This window comes from Juglans microcarpa x Juglans regia, chromosome 8S (assembly GCF_004785595.1).
Source record: "Juglans microcarpa x Juglans regia isolate MS1-56 chromosome 8S, Jm3101_v1.0, whole genome shotgun sequence".
Classification (NCBI taxonomy): domain Eukaryota; kingdom Viridiplantae; phylum Streptophyta; class Magnoliopsida; order Fagales; family Juglandaceae; genus Juglans; species Juglans microcarpa x Juglans regia.
This window is the reverse complement of record NC_054609.1, coordinates 5,195,559-5,223,394: the sequence shown is the minus strand read 5'-3', so window position 1 is coordinate 5,223,394 and position 27,836 is coordinate 5,195,559. Positions and strand designations below refer to the sequence as shown.

General features: G+C 32.3%; 1 protein-coding gene and 1 pseudogene across 1 annotated transcript; both read left to right on the top strand.

The window, feature by feature from the left end:
* The first annotated feature begins 11,881 nt into the window (after nt 1-11,881).
* Nucleotides 11,882-15,282, top strand: LOC121244152 (annotated as a pseudogene).
* A 5,690-nt stretch (nt 15,283-20,972) lies between these two features.
* LOC121244150 (serine carboxypeptidase-like 18) lies at nt 20,973-25,514 on the top strand. The gene is made up of 10 exons (XM_041142188.1): nt 20,973-21,175; nt 21,336-21,481; nt 22,996-23,072; nt 23,147-23,269; nt 23,726-23,828; nt 24,448-24,485; nt 24,618-24,719; nt 24,952-25,038; nt 25,204-25,308; nt 25,431-25,514. Exons 1-10 carry the CDS (start codon nt 21,048-21,050, stop codon nt 25,512-25,514), a joined length of 993 nt encoding a protein of 330 aa, XP_040998122.1. The 5' UTR covers nt 20,973-21,047.
* The last annotated feature ends 2,322 nt before the right edge of the window (nt 25,515-27,836 follow it).

Here is a 27,836-nt window from a genome sequence, read left to right as displayed (position 1 = left end):
TTATAATATATATTATAAAAATCCATCTTAAAATATGTAATTCATAATTAAATAGTAAAGAAAATAGCAATGAAAATAACAATATAATCACCAATGGCTCTGATACATATTTTAAGATGGATTTTTATTATACTCATAATACTGGCTTTCGTGATTTGTATGAGTTAAAATGCACAGATTATAATTTAAGACTTGAGTTACAAATCTTGATGAATAACATAAAAGATTTTAAGAGATAACAACAATTGATGAGACAAGATTATACATTAATGATGACTAAATATCATGTACATCAATGAATTTTTTATTCAAATCTACCGAATCTACCACTAGCATCCCTATAGAACCTGATAACATCAACCAAGAATATTATAGTATATTAGATATAGAAAGAAATCTACAAGACTGAACAATTCCTAATGTTCCAAAAATCCAAATATACAAACATTCCACTTTTTCTTCTAAATTATCATTTCTTACAAATTATACAACTAAAACAGTAGAAAAAACTATTAATTTAAATAATGATTATGAATCGTTACAGCTATTAACAAAAGAAGCAATTAAACATCACAAACAACATAAATATTCTTTCATACATATTAGACTAGTACAAGTCTCTATAGAACCACTTACTAGGAGTGGATTAAACACCTCTGTATTACTTTGCTTAAGAGATGGAAGACACTACAATTTTCATGATTTATTACTTGAAATAGTAGAATCAAGCATGTTTGAAAGACCAGTTTATTTTAATTGTTATCCTAGTTATTCCATTTCATTATTCGATGCTAATATTTTATACACTTTAATATTAAATATTAAAACAAATGGTTATCAAATGATGAAAGGATCACACACTTTAACATTAGTTTATATGATTCTCTATAAATTAATGAAAACAACATTAGAACCATAAGCTTTTATTACCAATCCAAAAAGATATACATTATTATTACAATCTAGTACACAAAACTCTAGTATACAAATTTCTAAACAAATTAATTGGAATCAAATTACACTTCCAAATGAATGACAATTAGAGAATATTACCCCATTACCTAAGAGAGAAAATAATTCTAAAGATGATCTTGAATATATAAATCAAAAAGCAGACGAAACAGTCCAAATAGCCTTTCAACCTTTTAGAAGATCTTTTTCATATTATTCTTCTCCAGCACCCTCTAGTTATCAGACACCTAGATCTGTTCTTACATCAATCTCTCAAAATAAATCTCAAAATTTTGACACCAGATCTTTTGATACTAGATCCTAGAATCTTGATACAGAGATTCGGGAAATTATTCCCGATAATATTATTGATACACCAGTATATGCTGTTAGCCATCCTGATAAAGTATCCACCTCTCATAATCTTGAAAAAGAACATTCTTCTCCAACGTATTGACAAGTAGTTGGAGATGATGCCCAAATATATATCTTAAATGAAGAGAATTTAAAATTAATAAGGAATATCTCAAACAAGATTATATGAAAGAATAAAATAGTCACAAAAGAATAATATTTTCCTCAACCTTTACAAAAATAGAAAGAGATTATATTCAAGAAAAATATTACGAGGATTTAGAAAAAATACAGATTAGTATATTTTTCTTTAGGTGGTTTGAGATATATAAATCAAATCAATTATCTACCATAAACATGACTACTAACCAATGGATTAAAGGAGAGAATAATCAAATTATTTATGAAGAATACCCCCCTTTTGAAGTCATCAAGTTCAATCAGAGAAATACTCAAATTTTGGTTTCACCAATAACAAAACATAATATTACAAACACTGATAAAAATCTTGATAATATAATTCAACAAAACAATTATACTAATTTATAAATAAAAACCATGGGTTAACAATTAGAAAGAATTGAAATCCAAATATATCCTATAAAACCCACTATTAAAGAAGTAAAAGAAACCCCTTTATTTGTTCCCCATGAAATCCCATCTCATTTAAAAACTATTTTTTCCAAAAATAAAAATGATTTATTGGAACAAATCTCTAGTAAATTAGAAAAATTAAGTATTAGTAATACTGCAACCACCTTAAAACAACCCCATATTAATGTATTAAGCAAGACAGATTCACCTGTAATATCTGACTTTGAAATTAGTAATATTGAAAACCAATTTAAAAATCTAGATATACAAATAAACAAGATTCGAGGAGATCATGTTAAGAGTTTTTCAGCCAGAGATTCTAAACATCATGTTTCTATTACTCGTAATTGGTATCCTAGGCCTACTTCACCGGATATGCAATTTGAGGAAAGGGAACATATAGTAAGATCTGCTTTCGCACCAGATGTATTATATGAATGGAATATAGTCAGATTATTAAATCATTTCCAAGAAATGATTATGGTTGCTAACGTCTATAAAAGTAACAGAAAAACTGATCATCAAGTAGCACACATTATTGTCATAAGATTTACTGGCCAATTAAAAGGTTGGTAGGATCACTACTTTTCATATGAAAAAAGGTCACGAATATTAACGACATATAAATATGATGAAAAGATGCAAGTGATTAAAATAAAAAATGATTTACCTTTAGAAGATGTTGTAAACACATTAATATATGCATTAACTAAATATTTTGTTGGTGATCCAATTCAATTCAAAGAAAGAACTAGTGATTTATTGAGTAATTTAAAATGCACTCAATTATCTGATTTCCATTGGTATAAAGATGTATTTCTATCTAAAGTCATGATCAGAAATGATTGCCAACAGCCATACTGGAAGGAAAAGTTCATAGTCAAACTTCCATATTATTTCGCCCAAAAGGTATGAGAATCATTATTAAAATCAGATAGTACTATTGATTTTCATAATCTCACATACGGTAATATAATAAGTAATATTAATAGAACTAGATTAACTATGTGCAACGATTTAAGATTAAAAAAGCAAATGGAGAAAGAAAAGAAATTTGCTAGAAAGGAATTAGGTACCTTTTGTGAACAATTTGGTTATACCCCATTATTAGCCCCTTCAAGAAGACACAAAAAAGGAAAAAGAGTTTATTAGAATTATTCTAATAAGAAACGAAAATATAAAAAACCCTATAAAAAGATAAAAGATAAACAAACATATAATAAGCCACTAAAAAGTCCTAAAAAGACTAATAAAAAGAAAAACAAATTGTTTGTTACAAATGCGAAAAAGTTGGACATTATAAATCAAATTGTAAAATCAAACAACAAATTAATGAATTAGATGTTTCCAAAGCATTAAAAGACAAATTATTAGATATTTTTATACTACATTCAAGTGAAGAGGAATATAGTTCTTCAGAAGAAGATGAAATCTATCAATTAAAAAAATCAAGTTTTTCAGAACAATCTTCTGATAGTGAATTAGAAGAAGATGAAGTACAGATTGGCAATTGTCTAAATAAGGATAATTGTATCTATAACAAAACCATTAATATACTTTCAAAACAAGAAGACATTATATTAGAATTAATAGACAAAATTAGTAATCGTCAAGAAAGAAAAGATTACTTAGAAAAGCTAAAGGATACTTTTAATAATCAAAACACTTCGGTAACGTCATCATCAACACCTTACAATTTTTTAGAAATAATAGGAAAATTTAAAATTGACAAACAGAAAATTACGATACAAGATATACAACAAAAAATTAGAAATTTAAAGACATCCAATCTTAAATTAGAAGTTTCAATTGAACAATTATTACAAGAAATTATATTATTAAAACTAGAGAAAAATGGTAGAAATCTTCTTGATAAAGAATATAATATAGAACAAGGAGAATGCTCAATATTAGTTATAAAAGATGAAACACACAACTTCATTAATATTATTGATAAGATAAATTTTCAAAAATGGTATGCTGAAATAACAGTTTCAATTAATCAAGAATTCTGTTTTACTACAATTACCCTATTAGATACAAGAGCATATTTAAATTGTATACAAGAGGGATTAATACCTTCTAAATATTTTGAAAAAACAAAAGAAACATTATCCCAAGCCAATGAAATAAAATTAAATATAAATTATAAATTATCCAATGCACATATCTGTAATAATGGAATTTGTTTTAAAGCAACATTTATTTTAGTAAAAAATATTAATACTAAGGTAACATTAGGAAATCTCTTCCTTGCCCTACTTTAGCTTTTCTCTGTAACAGAAGAAGAATTTTTTACTAAAATATTTGAATAAGAAATTCAATTTAAATTCCTATTTCCTCAAGTCTCAAAAGAAATTAACTCTTTAAAGGAAATCTCATTAACCAGAGAACTTAATTTTCTAACAAAAAATAGAATTAGAAGAAAAGAAAACCAGATAAATTTCTTAAAGCATGAATTAAAATATAAAAGAATTCAAAAAAATTAAAGTACCCGTTATTAACCCAAAAGATTGATAATTTCAAGGCTACAATTGAAAATGAAGTATGTTCTAACCTGCCTAATGCTTTCTGGAACAGAAAACAACATATAGTTGAATTACCCTATTATTATCTATTTATTACCTGAGATATACGCCTTTGGTATCAGAGCCATTGGTGATTATATTGTTATTAATAGTTATCATAACTTATAATAACTATTATGTATACTTATTACTTATACTATATACTTATACTAGTATATGGTAATACTCATATATAGTTATTATAGTTATAGTATGTACTAATATACTTATACTAATACTATATTTATATATCACAATATATATATAGTGAATTAATAAACTAATTTAATAATGTGGTTGAATTAAATAATTATAATAATATAGTTCGATTAAAAGAGATAAAATTACTATTATTTAAATCCACGAGTATGTTCGAACAGGATATAACACTGTTTGACCGTATGTAATATAGTTCGAACGGTAAAATACATAAAAAAAAGAGTTTGAACGCTTCTGCCAAAATTTTTCTAATAGGAAAATTTTGGCACCCATTGAATTTTCACATTCGACCACCACAATTAGTCGTTCGAACGGTCTCTAACTACCCATGTGACAACTTATTCCGCTGTAATAAGTTGTATTTTAATTAGAACGACGTCGTTTCAAGGTGTGGAGAACTTATTACAACAACAAAAGTCATCGTAATAAGTTTTAAAACCTACATTCACTTCAAAACCCCCTCAGCCCACGAACTTATCTCATTTTCTCATTTCTTCTTCTTCAACCAGTGTCCAAAACACTCTTATTCTCCACAATCCTCAACTTTTCTCTCCACAATCTTTCATTCTGTCCACGAAATCTACAAACATTAGCACTATATTGATTCAAGGTAAGTTTTTTTGTTAAATTTCTATATAAATTAACTCATTTTTTTCATTATAGTGACAATATTTGTTCAAACACCATTTGTAGGTGTTTCTTGAGTTATTTCGGTTTGCACAACTCAAGGTATGTCCATATTGTGAATTTATCTTAATTGTGAATTGATGTTTGTGTATTTATCTTCATTGTGTATTGATGTTTGTGTATTTATCTTCATTTTATATTTATCTCCATAATAGTTTTTATCATCGAATCTATGCATTTGTATATTTATCTTCATTGTGAATTGATGTTTGGGATGATGGGGAAATGTTTTGCGATTGTGTTTTGCTCTTTGGTTCATATTCTGGTTGGACCGTCGATCACAATATTAAATTGTTCGAACGGTCGTCCATGTTCGAACCCGTTCGAACGATAACACATAAAACAGTTTAATTACTAAATTACAATTATTACAATACTTAAAATACACTTAATAATTAAAATATTTAAAATACACTTAATATTTATAGTTACTTAAAATACAGTTAATATTAAAATACATAATAATTAGGATACTTAAAAATTTCCAGTTACTAATTGTCCAAAATTTCCTCATCATTTTTTAAGGTTGTGGTTACCTTAATGAAGGTCTCAACAATCTGTAATTGGGGTCTCACTTTTACAGACACAAAATGCTGTAAACCATTAATTAAAAACTAAAAGGAGTAAAGACAAAACTCCTTCAATACACCACAAGAAATAAAAAGTTTTTTAAAGCTAGCGCGCTCTAATTTGATAGATACATATATAAATAATGAGTCGTGCTACACAGAAGTCCCACACTTGTAGAAGCTGAATGTTTGTCTATGGCATATGATGTCTGTAAATTGACATGGTTACAATCCTTACTTTCAGATCTGCATCAACAACATTCTAATGCTTCCTTACTTTTCTGGGACAACCAAGCTGCCATCTACATTGCAGCTAACCCTATGTTTCATGAGATAACAAAACATATTGAGTTGGATTGTCATTTAATTAGAGAGAAAATTCAAGCTAGAGTTCTTTGAACCTTACATGTTTCTTACAGTCATCAACTTGTTGATTTCCTTACCTTGGGTCTGCTTCTTTTCATTCCCTCTAGCTTGTCCAAGATGAATGTTAACAATATATACCATTCATCTTGAAGGGGTCTATCACATATAAAATTGTAAATTTTAATCTTAGCTGAGCTAGCATTGTAACTGGTAGAGATCGAACTAGTTGAAGAAGTAGTTAGTTAGTTATAATCAGTTAGTTAGTATCTTTACTTTTAATTGACTTTACTGATATTTTGTATATAAATACAGGAACATTCCTCTTTGTAAAACTTTAATACGTATACAAGAAAATCATAGATTCCTTTCAATTCTCATGATTTTTCTAAATTGTTTCAAAGCTCAAAGTATGTAGTTTTGATTCAATTGTTGTAGTGTGATCTCTCTCTCTCTCTCTCTCTCTCTCTCTCTCTCTCTCTCTCTCTTGTTGGACTCAATGGAAATTGGGATGCAGGGCTATGAGCCGGGCAACCCATTTACAAATGTGATTTTTGACCCGAATTCAACAATAAAATTCGCCCACCGAACAGAACTTATTTTCGACAAACTTTATCAGGTGAACTATTCTTTCGCTATGCTCTTATCAGGTAATGTATTTTGATGTGCCTAATTATATATTTTTAAATGACTTTATAAATCCCTTATTTTGGTCTACACTTCATATCTTTACATTTTTAAATTCTAATTATATATTTGGACCGGCGTCATCAAATTTTCAGGTCCATCAAATATATGTACCGTACATATGAAATGTTTACATGTACGGTTTGGGTTGTGTAAATTTCATGCCCTTTTTTTAAAAGAGTAATGCTACATATACTACAACACAATTGGTCTTTAGTGACGGTTGAGAAATTGTGACAGTCTCCAAACCGTCACTAAAAGAAATTGTGACAGTTTCCAGGAGATTGATGATTATCTCAGGTATGTCATTCCGTGCTTCAAATAATTATAGTTTTCTTAAAATTAACTATAATTGTTGGGCTCAAAATATACTTATTTTTACAACATGTTATAACAGTAAGCACATGGACAAACTTAGGACGGAAGGCGTAGAAAATATAGAGGCAAGACACGAGGAAGAATTTTCCGGATGGTTTGAAGAACGTGTATGAACTAAAATTAAATATATGTTATAATTTGAAATTTTTAACTCTGGATAATGAAATAATAAATATATACTATTTCAATTTTTAGATTTTGGAACAACGTGCTCGTGATCCCGGATCAATTTCTTTTGAATTATATGCATTGGCCTGTGGTCCCTCAAATAGAGCACTTCGATACACTGCATGCACAGTTCGAGGTTATAAATTCCATACTCTGGACCGTGAACGTAATAGAAATACACAAAACTGTGGTGTGTTGGTCGAAGGGAGTCATGGAACAAATGATATTGACTATTATGGTATCATACGTGATATTATCGGATTGAAATATCTAGGTAGGTCTGTAACATATGTCTTTAAATGTGATTGGTGGGATCTAGGTGGTGGTCGGGTTTCGATACATATGGATAATCACTTTATGAGTGTCAATACTGCATCTAAATGGTACAAAGATAATCCATTTGTATTGGCTTGTCAAGCTACCAAAGTCTATTACTTGATTCATCCAATGAAAAGTGCTGATGAAGATAGTGGAGAGATAACTTGGCAAGTCGTACCAAAATTTATCCTTCGAAATATATATAAAGCAGGAACGAGTGCAGATTACGAGAATAGTGGAGATGAAGATCATGACACTCCGATTGTAGAGGCATACCAGGAAGATGGAGAGGGTATTAACTTGTTTGTTGATCTCGGTGCACTCGAGTTGCTCCCCTTGTGTAGAGATGATATCCCACCCTTCTATCTCGACCCGTCTATATTAAATGATCATTCAATTCAAGTAAGTGAGGAGGAAGAAAAAGAAGAGGAAGAGTCAGAATATTAAGACGAATCAGAATCTGGACAGGAGGTGGATAAGGACAATGAAGAAGAGGTGCATGATGATGGTGAATATGTTATTGATGGAGATTATGAAACAAGCATGGAAAATTCATCCGAAGATGAAGAATAAAAGTACTAATATTTAATTCATATAGGTGACTATAAAATATCTTGAATTTTCATAATTTCTTCTAATTAATTTCCTTTGATATAATTAATTATTTTCAAAAATGCTGCCAAAACGACAATGAAAAAATGTGTCTCCGCCAAGTTCAAGTCCTGAACCCATTGAGGACTTCCCACTCGAGGAATCCGTTCCTGAGATCAAGTTAACACAGAAGAGAACAACAGCCAGTCGACACCTACCAATAAGGAAATATTGTCGTTGATAATGAATCATATAGTTAATACTTTTGTTTCAATAACTATATAATTTATAATTATACTATCTATTATCATGTAGTTGACGCATCTGCACGTCGCGGTCGTAGCTATACACGTGGCATCTCTCTTGAAAAGAATAGAAGGCATGGAAAACTGAAGATCACAATTCCTGATAATTCCACTGGAGGAGTGGATGATAGTGCAGCAACGCTTTCCTCCTATATTGGCATAGTAGTTCGAGCTTATGCTCCATTTTATGTGCGCTCATAGCGAGACATTCCGAATGAGATTAAGGAGCACATTCGAAGTCGTGTGCTGGTGAGTTTACTTTGAGAGTACATTTTTTTCACCTAATTTAGTATATCATATTTTTTACCTGATTCCCTTGTCAGGATGAATGAGTTGATGGCTACACTATTCTGACGTCACAAAGGACGATGTCATGACCACTTCAAGAAGTTTGAGACTTTGGAAGAGGCTGCGCAGTCTCATTTTTAGCAGATAAAGTTAGATGATTGGAGAAAGTGTTGTGATCTTTTCGCATCTATAGATTATCAGGTATTTTACATTTATATCTTTTAATTATTTACATTCATATTCGTTCTATATATTATATGTATACATATTACAATTAACATTCTTAATATATTTTGTAGCACTTGAGTTCTACGAATGCACAGAATAGATCCGCTCTGACTGTCCACCATCATGCCGGTTCAAGGTCATTCCACCGTCTTGTTGAAAAAATAGTAATTAAAAAATTTTAGCTTTCATTTATTTTCCTGATATTCTTCTATTTAAGTATTAACATTATATTTTTAAAATTGCTAATGTCGCTTTGTTAGAAACGTGATGATCCTGAAAACTTTTCCCTCCATCATGTCTATGCTGCTGGTCACACTAATGAGCATAGTGAGTGGATGGATCCCGTCGCTGCAGATAATTATATAAGCAATGTTAATTTTGTTAAATAAATTATTTATGTAACATTTGAATAATTTAGTTTTTATTTCTATTTCTTTTAATACGTTACTAATTATTTACGATCATTACCTTTCAAATTATAGGAAAAAATGATGGAGATGTAGTCGACTTCTGGGGAATCCTCTCCTAGTGATATAGACATATTCAAGCAAGTACTCGGCCTGCGGTCTAGTATGGAAAGAGGTTTGGAACGATCAATCAAGCATAGATGTTCATCCTCTTCAACCTCATCGACTTCACAAATTAATAATCTTACGGCAGATTTAGAAGCTGCACGACATGAGAATGAGTATATGAGGTCGAGATAGCAAGAGTTAAAGTCTTTCTTAGAAAGACAGTCTCATTTAGAGACGCGTTTGCAGGAGTAACAGAGAGACCAGGAGGAAAGAATACGCAGTGAAGTGCAAGAGCAAGTGCAACGGGAGATGATGGTGCAAATGGAGCGTGTTATGTCATTGCAACAGAATCGCGGTGGGCAAGAAAAAAAGAAGAAATAAATTTGTCTTTTGTAGTGGTGGCTAGTTTTAATATCTAATTTTAAAATTTTATAAGACATTGTTAGTTTTTAATTGATGGTATGTAATATGATGAAACAAGTAATATGTTTTTAAATTTTATGAAATTAGTATATCTGATCTGTACGTTTGAATGTAAAGTAAAAACGTTCGAACATTTGTTCATATTCGAACCAACGTTCGAACGTGAATACATATTGTGTATCGTAACATTCGAACGTAGGCCTCTACGTTCGAACGTTCTGACCCTCAAACGAACAAAACGTGCGAATGAGTCAACGATTAACGTTCCAACAAACCTCCGAACGTACCACTTGCATTCGAACGTTCCTTCGTTTACATTCAAAATAACGTCCAAATGTTAACGCTTACGTTTGAACATTAGTCCGTTTACGTCCGAACGGAATTTTGAACGTTTATTCTAATTAACGTTCGGACGCATAAACGTTCGAATGTAAATATGATACGTTCGAACTATATTAAACGAATGTCAACTTCTCTCATTCGAACGCCAATCGGTCGGGTTACCGTTCGAACGTTTAATTTGACATTCGAACGTGACTTTCTGTGACAGTTTTCAACCGTCACAAAAAATGGAACGTTCGAACGTTCTACCAAATGGAACACCTCCAACCGTCACTAAATTTTTTTTTGTGACAATTGAATAGTAAACCGTCACCAATTGTTTTTGGTGACGCACTTTAGGTGACGGTCGTGGTGACGGTTACAAACCGTCACCAAATATCTTTAGTGACGGTTTTCCATTTTTTTGTGACAGTTTTATCTGTCACAAATGACACATTCTGTTGTGGTGATACAATCGTGAATTGTGTAAGCGTCGTACAGTCCCATTGAAAAATAGTGGAGTCGATTATTAAAAAATTAATTTTTTTTATGTGGGTCCTGTATTTATTTACTTTTTTCAAAATGATTATGTGGCTCTTGCACACTCACGACTGCAACTATCATTTCTTTTTTTAAAAAGATATATTAATCTCACTATTAAAAAAAAATAATCATTTTTTTTTTTTTTTTTATGGTGAAGTCCAAATTTTTTCAAAAACAATTGTACGAGACAGCTTATAACCTATCCTAAGCCTATATCTACCCTTACTCATCCATAAATATAACAAATTCGATTCAAAATTCTATTCCTTTTCTCACATCATTACACAATAAATAACTTAATTTGAAACGTTATATCATATGTATTTTCATGTGAATACATATTTTTCCCCTAATAAAAATTAACAAGTAAAAATAAAAAGAAAAGGAAAAAAGAGTTGAACAGAACGATACATGATATTTCGTCGATTCTTGATCATGCATTTGGTCGCTGGTAACTTGGTGTATTCGAACTAGGAAGGTAGCTATACCAGTTTTTAAACCCGTCTGTTAAGACACAGTCACCATCTCTTCCTACATCATTTCCCACGAGCCACACGTACAAATTCAGATGCCATTAAATGATATCGTCGGTACCTTCGATGAACAGTACCAATTAAGTTAGCAAGGCAGCCTAGTAGATATATATATATATATATATATATATATATATATGGCAGCACATGACTATATTTATTAGCGAGCTGGGAAAGCTGGTTATGTGCAGGGCATGACCTTCATGAGCACCCCCTCTGAAATCTAAATATTGATCAGTTGTAGCAGCAGCATCAGCTACAGTATTTAGTAATCTCACAATGTGGTTGTCTGTAGTAGTACTTGTTCATGTATTGCTCCTGATCTCCAACTCGGTTGAGTCGCAGTCCATCATCGACACTCTTCCTGGTTTCCCCGGCAAGCTTCCCTTCAAACTCGAAACTGGGTCAGTGTGTATAACATGTTGCATTATTGCATTCCATATATATATATATATATATATACAGAGAGAGAGAGAGAGAGAGAGAGAGAGAGAGAGAGATCAGTTGAATTATATGGTTCTGGTTTTACATGAGACGAAGGTACATCATTGGCGTTGGAGAGTTAGACGAGGTGCAGCTGTTTTATTACTTCATCGAGTCTGAAAGGAATCCCAAGGATGACCCTCTTGTGCTTTGGCTCACCGGTGGTCCTGGTTGTTCCGGTCTCTCGGCCCTTTTATTTGAAATTGGTATCATATATTTCTCCCTTGCAGCCACCTCTGTCTGATCTGTCTGTTATTTAATTTTTACAAATCATGGCTGAAAATCTCTTCCTCAGCTTAATAATAATTTTCGGTTTCATGGCTGGGTCCATCTTTCCTGAGAACGTGTTTTGCACCCTATAATTAATTTAAGGAAAATAATTTATACACAATATTTTTCACAACATATTTCACAACAATGTGTTAAATGAGGAATAACTTTAATTTTTATGAAACACTTTATAAAAGTAATATTAATTTACAAAAATACCCTTATCTTAATTGTGAAAATTTGTTGTGTATATCTTTACTCTTAATTTAATTAGCATAATACTTGGAAGATTTTTTCCACGAATGTTGGTGCGCCCCGGCCCAACCCACTTCGAAGGGATAAATTGGGTACATTACATAGAAATAAGGACAACACATGCGAGCATGGCCGTTGTTGAAGCCAAAGTTATGAAAAGGGTCGAATAAGATATTAATGTTCACATGAATATTAAAAAGATTAATGGCTTGTTCCCTTTTTTCTGTGGTGTATTTGTCCGTGCCTCAACCACATGGAGGCTGTATTATTTTGAATAATATGTGATTATTTTTAGTTTTAACATTAGTTACTATTTGCTGTTTGGTGTGCTAGAAATTTATCTGCTAATTACCTTTTTATTAGTACTTCAAAATTTTAAATAGAAAGAGAGATAGACACGTCAAGCAAACTTTACAATACATATATTGTAAGATCTTCTTCTTGTATCTATTTATTTCTTATTCGAAAGTCTTAAATTCAAACATAAACTTTTTTTTATAAGGGGAGACGGTTCGAAGCCAGGTTTTTCATTTAGAAAATCGGGTTATATGTCATCAGGCCATCATGCTCTTGTCAATTTCAAACATAAAAGTGTGTTGTGGACTACTCATTTTTGCTAAGTCACAGACTCCATGATTTGGCATTCGTGTGTGTAGATCCTTTTACTTTCGACTATGCAAACTCTAGTGGGAACAAACCAACATTGGAATTGAATCCGTACTCGTGGACAAAAGTAAGATATATTACTTGATGTGTAAACTAGAATGCAACATTTTATGATCGAAGGAATTTGGGTTGAACTTTTAGATTGTGAACATAATATCTTTGGATGCACGCGTCGGTATTGGATTCTCATATGCAACAACTTGGGAAGCAATACATCGTCAACAACACAAACCTATGAATTTCTAAGAAAGGTGAGCGGACTCGGATTAATTTACCGAAATGCCAGGGTTAAATCTCAAGGTATATATAATACACATGCATTAATTGGCAGAAAATTAAGTGCATCTCAACGATCACCATAGATGTAATCTACCCACGATGATCAGCTGCAGTAGCTTGTAATATATGTTTTAGGATAAGTACTTCTGATCGTGCATATAGTACATAGACGTTACTTGAGACGACTAATTTGTATTTATTATATCATATTGCTTCACGCAGTGGCTCATGACTCATCCCACATTTCTCTTCAATCCGCTCTATAATGCCGGCGATTCTTATTCTGGGAAAACCATCCCAACCATTGTTCAAGAAGTTTCAAACGGTAAATTAATTTCTCAATCTCACTCTAAGAAAAATATGGCAGCATGATCACTAATTTCCTTTTTCGTTTTCGTCATTATTTGGAAGAAAGAATTCATCTCCGATGTATAAATAACAAAAACAGATCATTATTCAGATGATCGATCTTTCTTATATATATATATATATATGTGTGTGTTAGTTGCTGCGGCATGATTAATACTCCGTCTTGATCTTGTGCGATTGATCTCAAGTTAAGTTGCATGTAGGTAACAAAATTGGACATTCGCCACCGTTGAATCTCAAAGTATGTACTTACAGCACTATCTATATATAATAATATTATATATGTATAGTCATTTGGATTGCACTGTATTCTTTTCATGTTTGTTCTCTTAGTTTGGAAAATTCGACACAGGGTTTTGTGATTGGTAACCCACTTGCAGATCAGATTTGGGACTGGAATGCAAGAGTAAAATTCGCTCACCGAACAGCACTTAATATATCCGATAGACTTTATCAGGTGAAGTGCTCTTTAGTTAGCCAATGAATGCTTTTGGTAATATTTTTCTACCTGAAGGACTATATATAGTTGTTAATAAAATGCTATATATATACAATATTTACGACTTTTGTTAGAGGCTAAAAGATCAGTAGATATTGTTTGTTTATTAACTAGAAGTAAATTAGTAAATATTATTAATTTCCTCAACCTTATTTTGCTTGATACGGTATATTCAACATTTATATATGCATATAATATAATTCTATTCCAATATATATATATATGTGTGTGTGTGTGTGTGTGTGTTGCTAATTTTGCACAAATATCGATACTGGTCTCTTGTAATTCATTTCATATTTGGCTACAAAGAAAAATATCACGATCTCATTGCAGTAAAAATATGTATTATATATATATATATATATATGTGTGTGTGTGCGCGCGCGCGCGCTTATAGTCAACTAAAAGAAACTGCCAGGGAAGATATATAAATCTGGATCCAAACAATACACAATGTGTAGAAGATCTTCGAAAGGTCAGTGAGGTGAGTAGCAAGGATTAATTAAGAACATTAATTTGGATTACACAAGTCATGTTAATGTCAATTAGTTTGATCGGGCAATGAATAATGATTTACGTACCCATGGAATTTTTAGTGCTTAGATGATATATATCTTGCCCAAATCTTCTAACCAAATTGCGCTGCATTCTCCCCAAAGCCAAATAAACTCTGGAGTTTGTGCCTCCATCTCGATGATAATTTCATAGATATACTCCATTCAGCACTAGATCAAGTTCCTGAACCATGGTGTCGGGTATCTGTCTCTCTCTCTCTCTCTCTCTCTTGCTCTTTCTCTCTCACATACACAATTTCTACTCTTCGAAATGAGTGGAGATGAGATGCTATGCTTTATCTATTTTATAATCATACAGCCTATTTATTATTTCCAGAACTATAACTATTTATACTCTTATGTTTGGGCAAATGATAAAAGGTTGCAAAAGACTCTCCACGTTCGAGAGGTATTTAATTAGTACGTTCATATGGTACTTCTAATCGCGATAGAATTTAAATCCATATTACGGTTTCATTAAATACGTTTAAGCTATCTTGTGATTGATCAGGGAACCAAAACAGAATGGGAGAGATGCAATAAGAGCTTAGCATATACAAAGAATGTCATAACGAGCTTTGGTTTGGAATTAGGTTTCAACCAGATTGCAAAAGGCTTCAATACATGGTCTGATGTTTGATTTAGCTTTGAGTAAATAAATCCAAGTGCTCCTAGAATAGTCGTCTACAATGGTCAAGAAGTATTTTGTACCATCATATGCTGTTATTGGGTTAGGTCCCCATATGTCACAGTGGATAAGTTCAAAGATGGTTGTGCATTTGTGAGAACTAACAGGAAATGGAAGTCTACGATGCTTTGCAAGTGGACATACAAGACATGGATTGAGATTTGAAATGAGAGAAACGTGATCTTTGATTAAAGGATCTGGTATTACATGTAATGTGGAAAAAGGTGTATGTCCCATACGACAGTGCCAAATATCTGAAACAAGATCAACATTCTTGAAAGTAGCTGAAACAGAAATTTTTTATGTAAGGAAATGGAAAAATGGTCTAAGAGAGTTGTTGGGGACACTTGTGCAGCAAGCAAATGGTAAAGACCATTCTTCATCTCGCCCATACCAATCGTGGTCCATGACAAAAGGTCTTGGATAAAACAAAATTGTGAAAGAAAGATAAAACAACAAGTGAGTGAATTGGTTAGCTGTTTTACAGAAATTAAATTGAAATAAAAAGAAGGAACACATAACACATTATGTAATGTTCATGTGTTGGTAATGTGGATAGTGCCAATGTGAGTGACAAGTGCAGTGTGACCATTTGGGAGTTTAACTAGAAAAGAGACTTGAGAGGTGATTGATGAAAAGAAGGTGGTGCTGCAGATCATGTGATTTGTAGCACTAGTGTCAATGATCCAAGGTGATTGTGTGAAGGTGTGTGTTGAAGTGAAAGAATTGAGACAAGAAACAATACCATTCACGGTGGAATGATGTGTACAATCTCCCTGCACATTATTGATTGAGTGGTTGGCAATGGACACTTCTTTTGGCTACAATAGAGACAACAATTTGTGATATTGGTCTTTGGTGAAGGTTAATTTGTCATCTGAGGGATCAACTGGTTCAAGTGAGGTCATGTTTGCAGAGGAAAACCCCTGCTGTTTAGCTTTACCATGAAGTTTGTGCCCAGGTGGATAGCCATGTAACTTATAGCACTTTTATGCTATATGACCTGTCATATGACAGTGATTACAGATGGGGGTTGGAGCATTGCCTGCCTTAAAACAAGTTTCTAATGCATGGCCTTGAATTTTGCAGTGAGTGCAAAAGGGTCTGTCATGTTTGGGTTGGGGAAAAGGTTTAGGAAATGATTTATATGAGGTGTGTTTGACAGAAAGGGTCATCGAGTCTATTGAAGAAAGACCAGACAACATGAGGTATTGCATCTCTTGTTGCTGAATCATTGAGAAGATTTTATTTAAGGGAGGTAAAGGGTCCAAAAACACGATTTGGTCACGGGTAACTTGGAATGAGTCATTTAAACCCATGAGAAATTGTATCACACAATATCTTTGGTATCTGTCAAGCAATACAGTCAACTTTCCACAAGTGCAGTCAGGCATTGGATCATGAATACTAAGTTCATTCCACAGAGTTTTAAGCTTGCCAAAGTAAATGCAGACAGAATCAGCATCTTGTTGCAAACCTGATAATGCCTTTTTAAGTTGAAAGATTCTATGGCCATTTTGTTGAGTAAATCTGTCTTTGAGTTCATACCAGATTTGTGCAGCATTATCCACCAAAGCAATGCTAGATTTGAGTGATGGGTTGATAGAATTATGGAGCCAAGACACAACTAAGTCATTGCACCTTTCCCACGCATCATAGAGAGGGTCAGAGGTGGCTTTGGGTTTTGACAAGGTTCCATTGATGAAACCAAGCTTGTTTTTGGCATGAAGAACTCAACATATAGCTCTTGACCAGGTTGTATAGTTCTCAGTGGTGAGAAGGTTAGGAACCAAAGGTTTGGAAGGGTTATCACCATGGTCCAATTTGTATGGGTTGATAACCTTGTTGAAGTCGAGAAAGGGGGATTTGGGTTTTTTAGCAGCCATGGAAGGAGAAAAGAAGAAAAAAAAAATCTCAACCTGAGGCTCTTGATACCATGTAAGAATAGCAAGAAGAATAAGAAAACAGGATTGAGAACAGAGAATAAATGGAATGCTTGATAATCTTCTGATTCATTGCATCATTTCATTTACATAGTGCCATTGCTTTATACTAAAATGGATAGACACTACTAACAAACTAAAGAATATTCGTACTGCCTCTATTCTGTACAACCACAAATAACTACCTCTAAATTTACATAAAAATACATTACAGCTAGTCTATAAGAGGGACCATTTAGTAAATTGATTGAAGGATTATTACAAGGGGCAGATTCACTCGATGGCGAGTGTGGCTGCATATCAAGATCTTTGATGCTGTCATGAGCAGCTGCATCCACATGATTTGAACTAATGGATGGACTGATGCCATGCTGGTCTAATAGGAGAACCCGACTGTTCTTCTTTCACCGGATTTGTTTACAAAAATATTGGTAGGCTTTTCAATTTTTTCTCCTTTTTTATTTTTATTTTTGGCCGGTCGTGAGATTTTCCAAGAATTTTCAAGATTTATAAACATACAAAACCTTCAACTGCCGTAAGAAAACTGTTGGAAATTTTTTTTTAAGGCTTTTGTTACTCAAAAGTCAAAAATCTTAGCATTGGGTTTTACCCACAAAACTCCAGCGCTGACTTTACTCACACTTTTTTTATTTTTCTTCTCTTCCCCCAGGCCTGCTAATGCACAGAACTTGTATTCTTCCTACATTACATTGTGCTCGATCCGAGCAAAGACAGAAATAAGGACCCACCACATGATACTTTTATATTTATTTCTAGATCGAGTTGTAGACACACCTATCCCTGTTAATTGTGCTATGTAATGTAATGGGTCAAATTAATTTTTGCATATAATTTATTTAATAAAAGAAATTGATTACATTATTATATTAATATATTTGGAGACAATATTACAGGATGGTTGATGTTGGTTGATATTATATCATTTATCATGTCAATTAGAGATCAAACCTAATTAAACCCCAAAAATACAAATTAATTAGAGAGTAAAAATACAAAAAACATGGGTCCTAAAATGCATTAAATTGATTGATTACTCTTTGTACTCTAATATATTATGTAATGTAGGACCACTTAAAATTCAATTAGGAAGATTGCGACGGGAATCTACCAAGGACCCTTTTTGCCTTTTGTTGAACCCATATTCATGGACATAGGTATGCATGTCATCATCTCGCAATGTAGGACCACTTAAATTCAATTATGAAGATTGCGACGGAAATCTACCAATGACCCTTTTGCTGAACCCATATTGATCTAGGACACAGGTATGCATTTCATCATCTCGCCCTCCCTCCTATACCATAAATATATCCTAAGCAATTAATTAATTAGACAGTCATGATTTAATATCCTGTAGGTTGCCAGCATTATATTCTTAGATGCTCCCGTTGCTCAGGATTCCCATATGCAAGAACCTCCCAAGGTTACTATATCACCGATTAAATCTCAGCGGCGCAAACCTAGCTATCGGTTCCTGCGGAAGGTGAGTGAAAATATAAATATATTATTTTACCAGAGAAGTTTTCCTACTCCCAAGTAAATATATACTATCTTGACAAAGATTTAATTAATTCCATAGAAAGTCCACAAAAAATTATCACATAATTAGTATTGTTGTTCCAATTATTGTTCACTAAATATTTAATGGTAATTTATGATATTTTTTTTTAAGAAGAAGACGGTACTCCAATTTTATTGATAGCTCTACTTGTAACGGAGGAAAACCGTAGTTACAACCAAACACTTGGGGTTATACATTCAATAAAACCAAAACCCAAGCATAAAAATAACCTACAATGTATAAAAAATAATTAAAGATAATAAAACCCTGAAAGGCAACACTAAACAACAACTTGCAGGAAAGAATTAGCGCGTGCATATAAAGAATTAACCAAGGCAATAGTTTCAAAATTAAGAGAGTACCTCATGACGATATCCTCAAGTAAGGAAGACCAAGTCTATCCATATGAAGAAGACCCCTTAAAGTGTTGGGTAACTGATCTCTATCAAACCAATCCATATTTACTGCATTTTCTTCACGAAAGACATGAGTCACACGGTGCTCCAATCTATCAAGGCAAGTTTTAAACTCATCCCAAAAATTCTCAAGATATCAAATATTATACTTACCCTTAATAATCCAGCTAACCATAAGTTGAGAATCAGTCTCAATATTTGCCTGATGAAAGCCCATTTGAACGCATCTCCTCACCCCTTTCAGTAAACTTCTCATTTCAACAAAATTACTAAAACCTTGACCTAAGGAACCTTGATCAATTGTAAGGACCTAATTTGGTCTTAGAGAAACCATGAGAGAAGAGGAGTGACAAACTCCAAACAGACTCATTAGAACATGACTTCTTTCATCTTTGCTTCCCTTTCCACTCAACAGTACACACACCTCTGTTAATTATAGTGCCATATATAATGGGTAAGATTAATTTTTGTATTTAATTTATAAAACAAAAGAAATGGGCCACTTAATTATATCAATAAACTCAATTAATGGAGACAATCCATGATCGATCGATATTATATTATTTATCGTGTCAATAGAACCTCAGACCCCCAAAATAGACATTTAAAAAAAATAGCCCCAAGGGATTAATGCTTTGTACGTACGTAATCTAATATGGGACCACTTAAATTTAATACTGAAGATTAAAAAAATTCCATTTCAACTCTCAAGCTGGTGTTTAATTAGAACATACCTAATAAAATATTTATATGTTATATTTTGATTCGGAAGATAATTTTGAAATTGAATCTTTTTCAAATCAAATTTTACGATTTAAATTATATGGATGGTATACTCTACATGACACTGGCTTGATAATATAATAACTCTTTCGTGGATAATCTACCACCTATTTAGTTGACATATCTTAGGAATTTCATATAATTAATTGGTGACACGTCACCAATATATTATTTTGACTTATTTTTTATTTTAACTTTTGATTGGTGACGCGTTAATTAGTTTGTAGTAGCAAAACTTCGTAGTATTTTGCTATCCTCTCCCAGTGTTTACAGTTAGTACTACGACAAAATGATTGGATAATTTCGATTACTCGATCATAAAATGTAAAGTTGCATACAATCAAGTCAATGCATGCACATTTTAAAGGTGTGGTGTTACGAGTGTAGGTATAATAACTTGGTGTACATCAACCTAGCGAGCTCAACGGTTAGTCCCATTTTCATGGTATGGTGTACATGGAAAAGCCAGTACTTAAACCTACCCGTCAAGACAGTCACCTTCTCTTCCTACATTTCCCATGAGCCACAGAAATTGATCAAATGCCATTAATGCCATTAAATCGATCCGTACCATGAATTATGTGCACTGCAGGGCAACTTCAGTACCACCTCTGAAAACGATAAATTTAGACGTTTTAGCAGCAGTAGTAATCTCACAATGTGGTTGTCTGTAGTAGCACTTGTTCATGTATTGCTCCTGATCTCCAACTCGTGGGTTGAGTCGCAGTCCATCATCGACACTCTTCCTGGTTACCCTGGCAAGCTTCCCTTCAAACTCGAAACTGGGTCAGTGTTCCACATTTTTTTTTTTTCCAGTGTTCCACATCATGTTGCATTATTGCATTCCATATAATTATATATATATATATATAGAGAGAGAGAGAGAGAGAGAGAGAGAGAGAGAGATCAGTTTAATTATATGGTTCTGGTTTTACATGAGACGAAGGTACATTGGCGTTGGAGAGTTAGACGAGGTGCAGCTGTTTTATTACTTCATCGAGTCTGAAAGGAATCCTAAGGATGACCCTCTTGTGCTTTGGCTCACCGGTGGTCCTGGTTGTTCCGGTCTCTCGGCCCTTTTATTTGAAATTGGTATCATATATTTCTCCCTTGTAGCCACCTCTGTTTCTCTCTGTTATTTAATTTTTACAAATCATGGCTGAAAAACTCTTCCTCAGCTTAATAATCATTTTCGGTTTCATGGCCGGGTCCACCTTTTTCTCTCCCTCTCTGGTTTTTCTTTTTTTTTTTGTTTTTTTTTTTTAAATTATGGAAATGGATTTCATTTCATTTAATGAAACCTAAGTTATAGTTGTGACTTATCAATATTGAAAAAAATCTAGACTATAAATTAAACTACACATTTACTCTGGGGTATTCACACACAAATTTCTTTATGACGGATATTGTCTTAACTTTTATAAATTCTTTTCAAACCTGAGAGAATAGCGTTCTATAAAAATAGAACTAAACGACCCCTCTTCTAAAAGAAGAGAAGTACTATCACCCTTATCCTCCCAAAGAGGAGGAGTATTATCACTCCGACTCCTTTCAAAGGAAGAATGAGATTCTGCTGCTATAGATATTAAATTTAATAGTCTATTTCTTTTTATTTTTTATCTAAAACAAAATAATAAAAAACTGCGAATACAATAAAACTGCAAAAGTAACACATGGCCCAGCCTGTATGCAAGTGGGAGCTCAGTCCTTAGGGCTTCGTCACTTTCTTCCCCCCACCCCCCAATTTTTTTTTTTTTTTTTTTTTTCCTGCTTCTTCCTTCTTTGCCCGTGAACCCCCCTCCTTTTTTTTCCCTTCTGCGTCCGCCGCCCCCCTCTCGCCCACCTCCACCTTTCTTTGAGAACGTGTTTCGCAAACTAGCATAACACTCGGAAGAATTTTTTTGCACGAATTTGGTGCGCCCCGGCCCCACCCACTTGGAAGGGATAAATAGGGTACATTACATAGAAAGGGGAAAACGAATAATATTTAAGAGTACAGCAGATCGTTCCTTTTTTAGCCTTTTTTTTTTTCTTGAAATCACAAGGACAAACGCATGAGAGCATGTTTGTTGCAGCCAAAGTTATGAAGGGTCGGATCATAAGATATCAATGTTCACATAATATTAAAAAGATTAATGGCTTGTTCCGTTTTTTCCGTGGTGTATTTGTCTGTGCCTCAACCACATGGAGGCCGTTTTAGTTTGAATAATATGTGATTATCTTTAGTTTTAACATTAGTTACTATTTGCTGTTTGGTGTGCTGGAAATTTATCCACTTACCTTTTTATTATCACTTAAAAATTTTAAATAGAATGAGAGATAGACACGTCAAGTAAACTTTACAATGTATATATTGTAAGATCTACTTGTTGTGTCTATCTATTTTTTACTGAGTCTTGAATTCAAACATAATTTTTTTTTCTATTAGGGGTTAGGGGGTTCGAATATAAGTTTTTCATTTGGAAAACCGGATTATATGTCACAGGTTATGAGACTCTTGACAAATTCAAACATAAACTTAAGTAGACCCTAATCAAGGTGTGTTGTGGACTACTAATTTTTGCTAATTCATTGTTGACTCTATGATTTGGCATTCGTGTGTGTAGGTCCTTTTACTTTCGACTATGCAAACTCTAGTGGGAACAAACCAACGTTGGAATTGAACCCGGACTCGTGGACAAAAGTAAGATATATTATTTGATGTGTAAACTAGCACGTAACATTTTATGACCGAAGTAATTTGGGTCGAACTTTTAGATTGCAAACATAATATTTTTGGATGCACCGGTCGGTACTGGATTCTCATATGCAACAACTTGGGAAGCATACAACAGCAACGATACATCGTCAACAACACAAACCTATGAATTTCTAAGAAAGGTGAGCAAACTAGGATTAATTTACCCAAGGGCCGGGGTTTAATCTCAAGGTATATACATATATATATATATATATATATATATATACACATGCATTTGGCATAAAATTAAGAGCATCTCCACAATCACGGTTCATCTAATCTAACCCAACTGACGTTAGAATTAGTAGCTTTAATTGTAATATTTTAGGATAACTCATGCATGCATACAAACATATAGTTCACATTCGGATATAGAAATGGTTTCATCTCATCTCATCATTAAAACTTTCTCAAATTTGCACACAAAATATAATAAACAACTCAATTTTTTCAAATCTTAAAACAATAATAATATTGTAAAAATATTTTATTCATGAACTTTCAACTTTCATCCATGTAAAACTATCTCATCTCATCTCACTATCAAAACGGGGCATATACTTACGTTATTTGAGACTTTGTTATATGTACTGCAGTGGCTCATGGCTCATTCCACATTTCTCGTCAATCCGCTCTATATTGCCGGCGATTCTTATTCTGGAAAACTTGTCCCGATCATCGCTCAAGAAGTTTCAAACGGTAAATTATTAGTTAAGCTTCGATCCAGTTTCATTCTAAATAAATTATATTAATATGATTTTTAAACAAATTCGTATATATTATGTTGATCACATTAATTTCCAGCTTTCGTTTTCATCATTATTTGGAAGAAATAGGAGAACTTCCTTCTTAAGGCCTCGCTTGTTTTTACAGTTCATCTCAACTCATTTTATTTCATTTAATTATTACAACTTTTTCAAATTCTCACACAAAATAAAATAAACAATTCAACTTTTTCAAATCCCAAAACAAAAGTAATACTAAAAATATATTCTAATATTATTTTATTTAACTTTTTAACTTTAATCTTAACTCATCTCATCTCATCTACGAAAATAAACGAGGCTTGAAAAAATGGGTAAATCTAAAACTTACATTAAAAAATAATTATTTTAATGGTGGACACAGTTTTTTTTTTCAAATATAGTATGCGGAGCTTGCACACCCTAAAAGTATTGTATCTAGAATTACTCGTATTAAAAAGAATTAATCATGATCTCCGCTAGCAGCTCGATAAATAACAAAAACAGATTTTATTGTTTTTCTATATATGTTAGTTGCTGTGGCATGATTACTCGTCTTGATGTGCATGTTGTAGGTAATGAGATTGGACATTCGCCACCATTGAATCTCAAAGTATGTACTTATAGCAATATATATATATATATATATATAAATATATAGTCATTTGAATTGCATTTAGCTCAATCATATTCATTATTAATGTCTTATATCCGATAGACTTATAGTTTGGAAAATTCGACACAGGGTTTTGTGATTGGTAACCCACTAACACATGAGATTTGGGACCCTAATGCAAGAGTAAAATTCGCTCATCGAACAGCACTTATATCCGATAGACTTTATCAGGTGAAGTCCTGATCGATCGTAATTAGTTAGCCAGTGAATGCTTTTAGTAATATTTTTCTACACGAAGGAGTACTATACTTGTTATTTAGATTCTATATAATTCTATTCCAATATTATATACAATGTATAGAAGTACCGATACTCTTGTAATTTCATTTCATTTTTGGCTACAAAAAAAGAAAAAATATCTCATTCTAAAACGAAGTAATTTATTATCTATATGTGATTATAGTCAACTAAAAGAAACTGCCAAGGAAGCTATATAAATCCGGATCCAAACAATACACAATGCGTAGAAGATCTTCGAGAGGTCAATGAGGTGAGTAGCTAGGATTAATTAAGAACATTAATTCTGGATTACACAAGTCATGATGTTGTCAATTAGTTTGGTCGGGCAATGAATATTAATTTAGTGATGGAATTTGTAGTGCATAGCCAATATATATATTGCCCAAATCTGGAACCAATTTGCGCTAATTCACAGCCTCCAAAGCTGAATAAACTCTGGAGTTTGAGCCCTCATGTCGATGATAATTTCATAGATATACTCCATTCAACACCAGATCAAGTTCCTGGACCATGGTGTCGGGTATCTCTCTCTCTCTCTCGCTCTCTCTCTCACATACACAATTTCTACTCTTCGAAATGAGAGGAGATGAGATGCTATGCTTTATCTATTTTATAATCATACAGCCTATTTATTATTTGCAGAACTATAACTATCTGTACTCTTATGTTTGGGCGAATGATAAAATAGTGCAAAAGACTCTCCACGTTCGAGAGGTATTTAATTAGTACGTACATATGGTACTTCTAATCACAATAGTATTTAAATACATATTACAGTTTCACTAAATACGTTTAAGCTATCTTGTGATTGATTAGGGAACCAAAACAAACTGGGAGAAACCTCACCAAGAAAGATCTTCGAGCTCTGGTTTACAGGTACTACGTACGTACTTGATCTATCATGTATGCACCTTCGATATGAATTTCGCTACTCATACTTATTGATCGGACAAGGAATTACTGTAGTAAATTCCTGGAATTGCCATGACAAGCTTATGCTCTCCCTCCCCTACCTTGGGCTTAGCTTGGCCTGTCAACATAACCCTATTAACGAGTAATATATAAATATTTGGGAAAAAGTACTCTATGTCGAAATTTTCTAAGTTTTCATAACCTGAAGAACTTCTCTTCGTGTAGCGGTGATCACGACATGTTAATTCCGTATGTGGGAACACAACAATGGATAGAATCACTGGATTTGTCCATAAAGGATGACTGGAGACCTTGGTTTGTTGATGGGCAAATTGCAGGGTGAACTTCCATGACCACCTTATTTAATTTCTGACCCTGCTCCTTTCTAGATAGTATGATTTTCCATTTCTAAATTTGCTACCATCTCATGCAAGGTAAATTTCATTTTGTTTCAGATACGTCACAATCTTTACAGAGGAAAAGTATAGTTTGACATTCACAACTATAAAGGCAAGAATTCTCCACAATATAATTCCTTGTATCGTGTTCAATAAAATCTGTTATAGTGTGTCTATATATATATATATATATATATATATATATATATACCAATTAAGAGTTTGCGTGCAAGGCACGTACTCCACGTCGAAAGTGCTACTACATTTTTTATATAGTAAATATGAATTTTAAGATACATATCAATTAGAACAACAAGTATGATAATTGTAAAGATTATCATAAATCTATTTAACAAATTTTATAAATGACTATAATTATACTTGAAAAAAAAAAAAAGAAACAGAAAATGTAAACTTATTGAACACATAACAAATCAGATATTGAGAATTCATTATATTGAAATCATAATAGGACATGTATTGCTCCACTTGTTATGAGACTAATTAGACATGTACATAATAATAATAATAATAATAATAATAATAATAATAATATTTTTCTTATAAATGAAAAATACAATAATATTATTGGTAATTGTTTCAGAAAATTACTAGATATAATTGTTATTAGAATGATAAAATGCATATATAAATAGATCATTCATTTGAAATTTTAAAAAAAGGTACAATATTTTTTTAAAATAAAAATGATATTCGTTTAAAAAGTAACATTCAGTGTGATTCATTATTATGAGAAATAATATGAGGGCAACTATTACTTTTTTGAAATGATATCCTATAGTAATAAACTATTATTCTTTAAATTTAAATACAATATTTTGATTTTTTAAATTTAATTTAATATAATTATTTTACAAATTTGGAATTGCAATATCGATTTTAGAAAAAAAAAAGCATGTTCTTACCAAAATAATTTTTAAAGGATTAAAAGTGTCATTAATTATTTTTATAATAATTTAAAAAAGAATGCATTACAAATAGATTTATATGAAATGCATTACCACAAAAAAATAAAATAGTGAATATGACATATTAAAGACCAATTATAGATTGATGCATAAATTGGAACCAAAAAATAATAATTAAATTTTGTACAATGAAAATATTATTAGTCCAATGACTATGATTTATTTTTATGAGTTACTATGAAAAATAATATGAAGGCAGTTGTTAGTTTTTCAAATAAAATTATATACGCAAAATACTATTACTTTTAAATCTAAGAAGAAATATTAAAAAATCCTAAATTGTTAATTTGTTCCACAAAAGTTCAATAAACCAAAACCTTCAATTTAAATTATTATTATTATATTCTAATTAATATTAGAATAATAGAAATTAATTTTAATGATGAGTTAGAGGGCAAAACTGTAATTGTGCATATGAGGGCAAAAACATAATTGTGCAAATGGGGATAGTGTGAACTTAAACAAAATCCACTATTCATGAAGAATTAATATTAGAATAATAGAAATTTAATTGTATTTCTAATGAATTAGAGGACAAAAATGTAATTATGCAAATGCGAGCAAAATAGTAATTGCTCAATGTGACTCAACGATTAGGGGACAACAATGAAATTGTCCAAATGAGGGCGAAAACATAATTTCGCAATGTGAACTCAAAAAAGAAAATAGGGCAGAAATGTAATTGTGCAAATGTAATTGTGGAAATGCAATTGTAGGTGGCCAAGGTAGGTGGTGGACGTGAGGTGGCG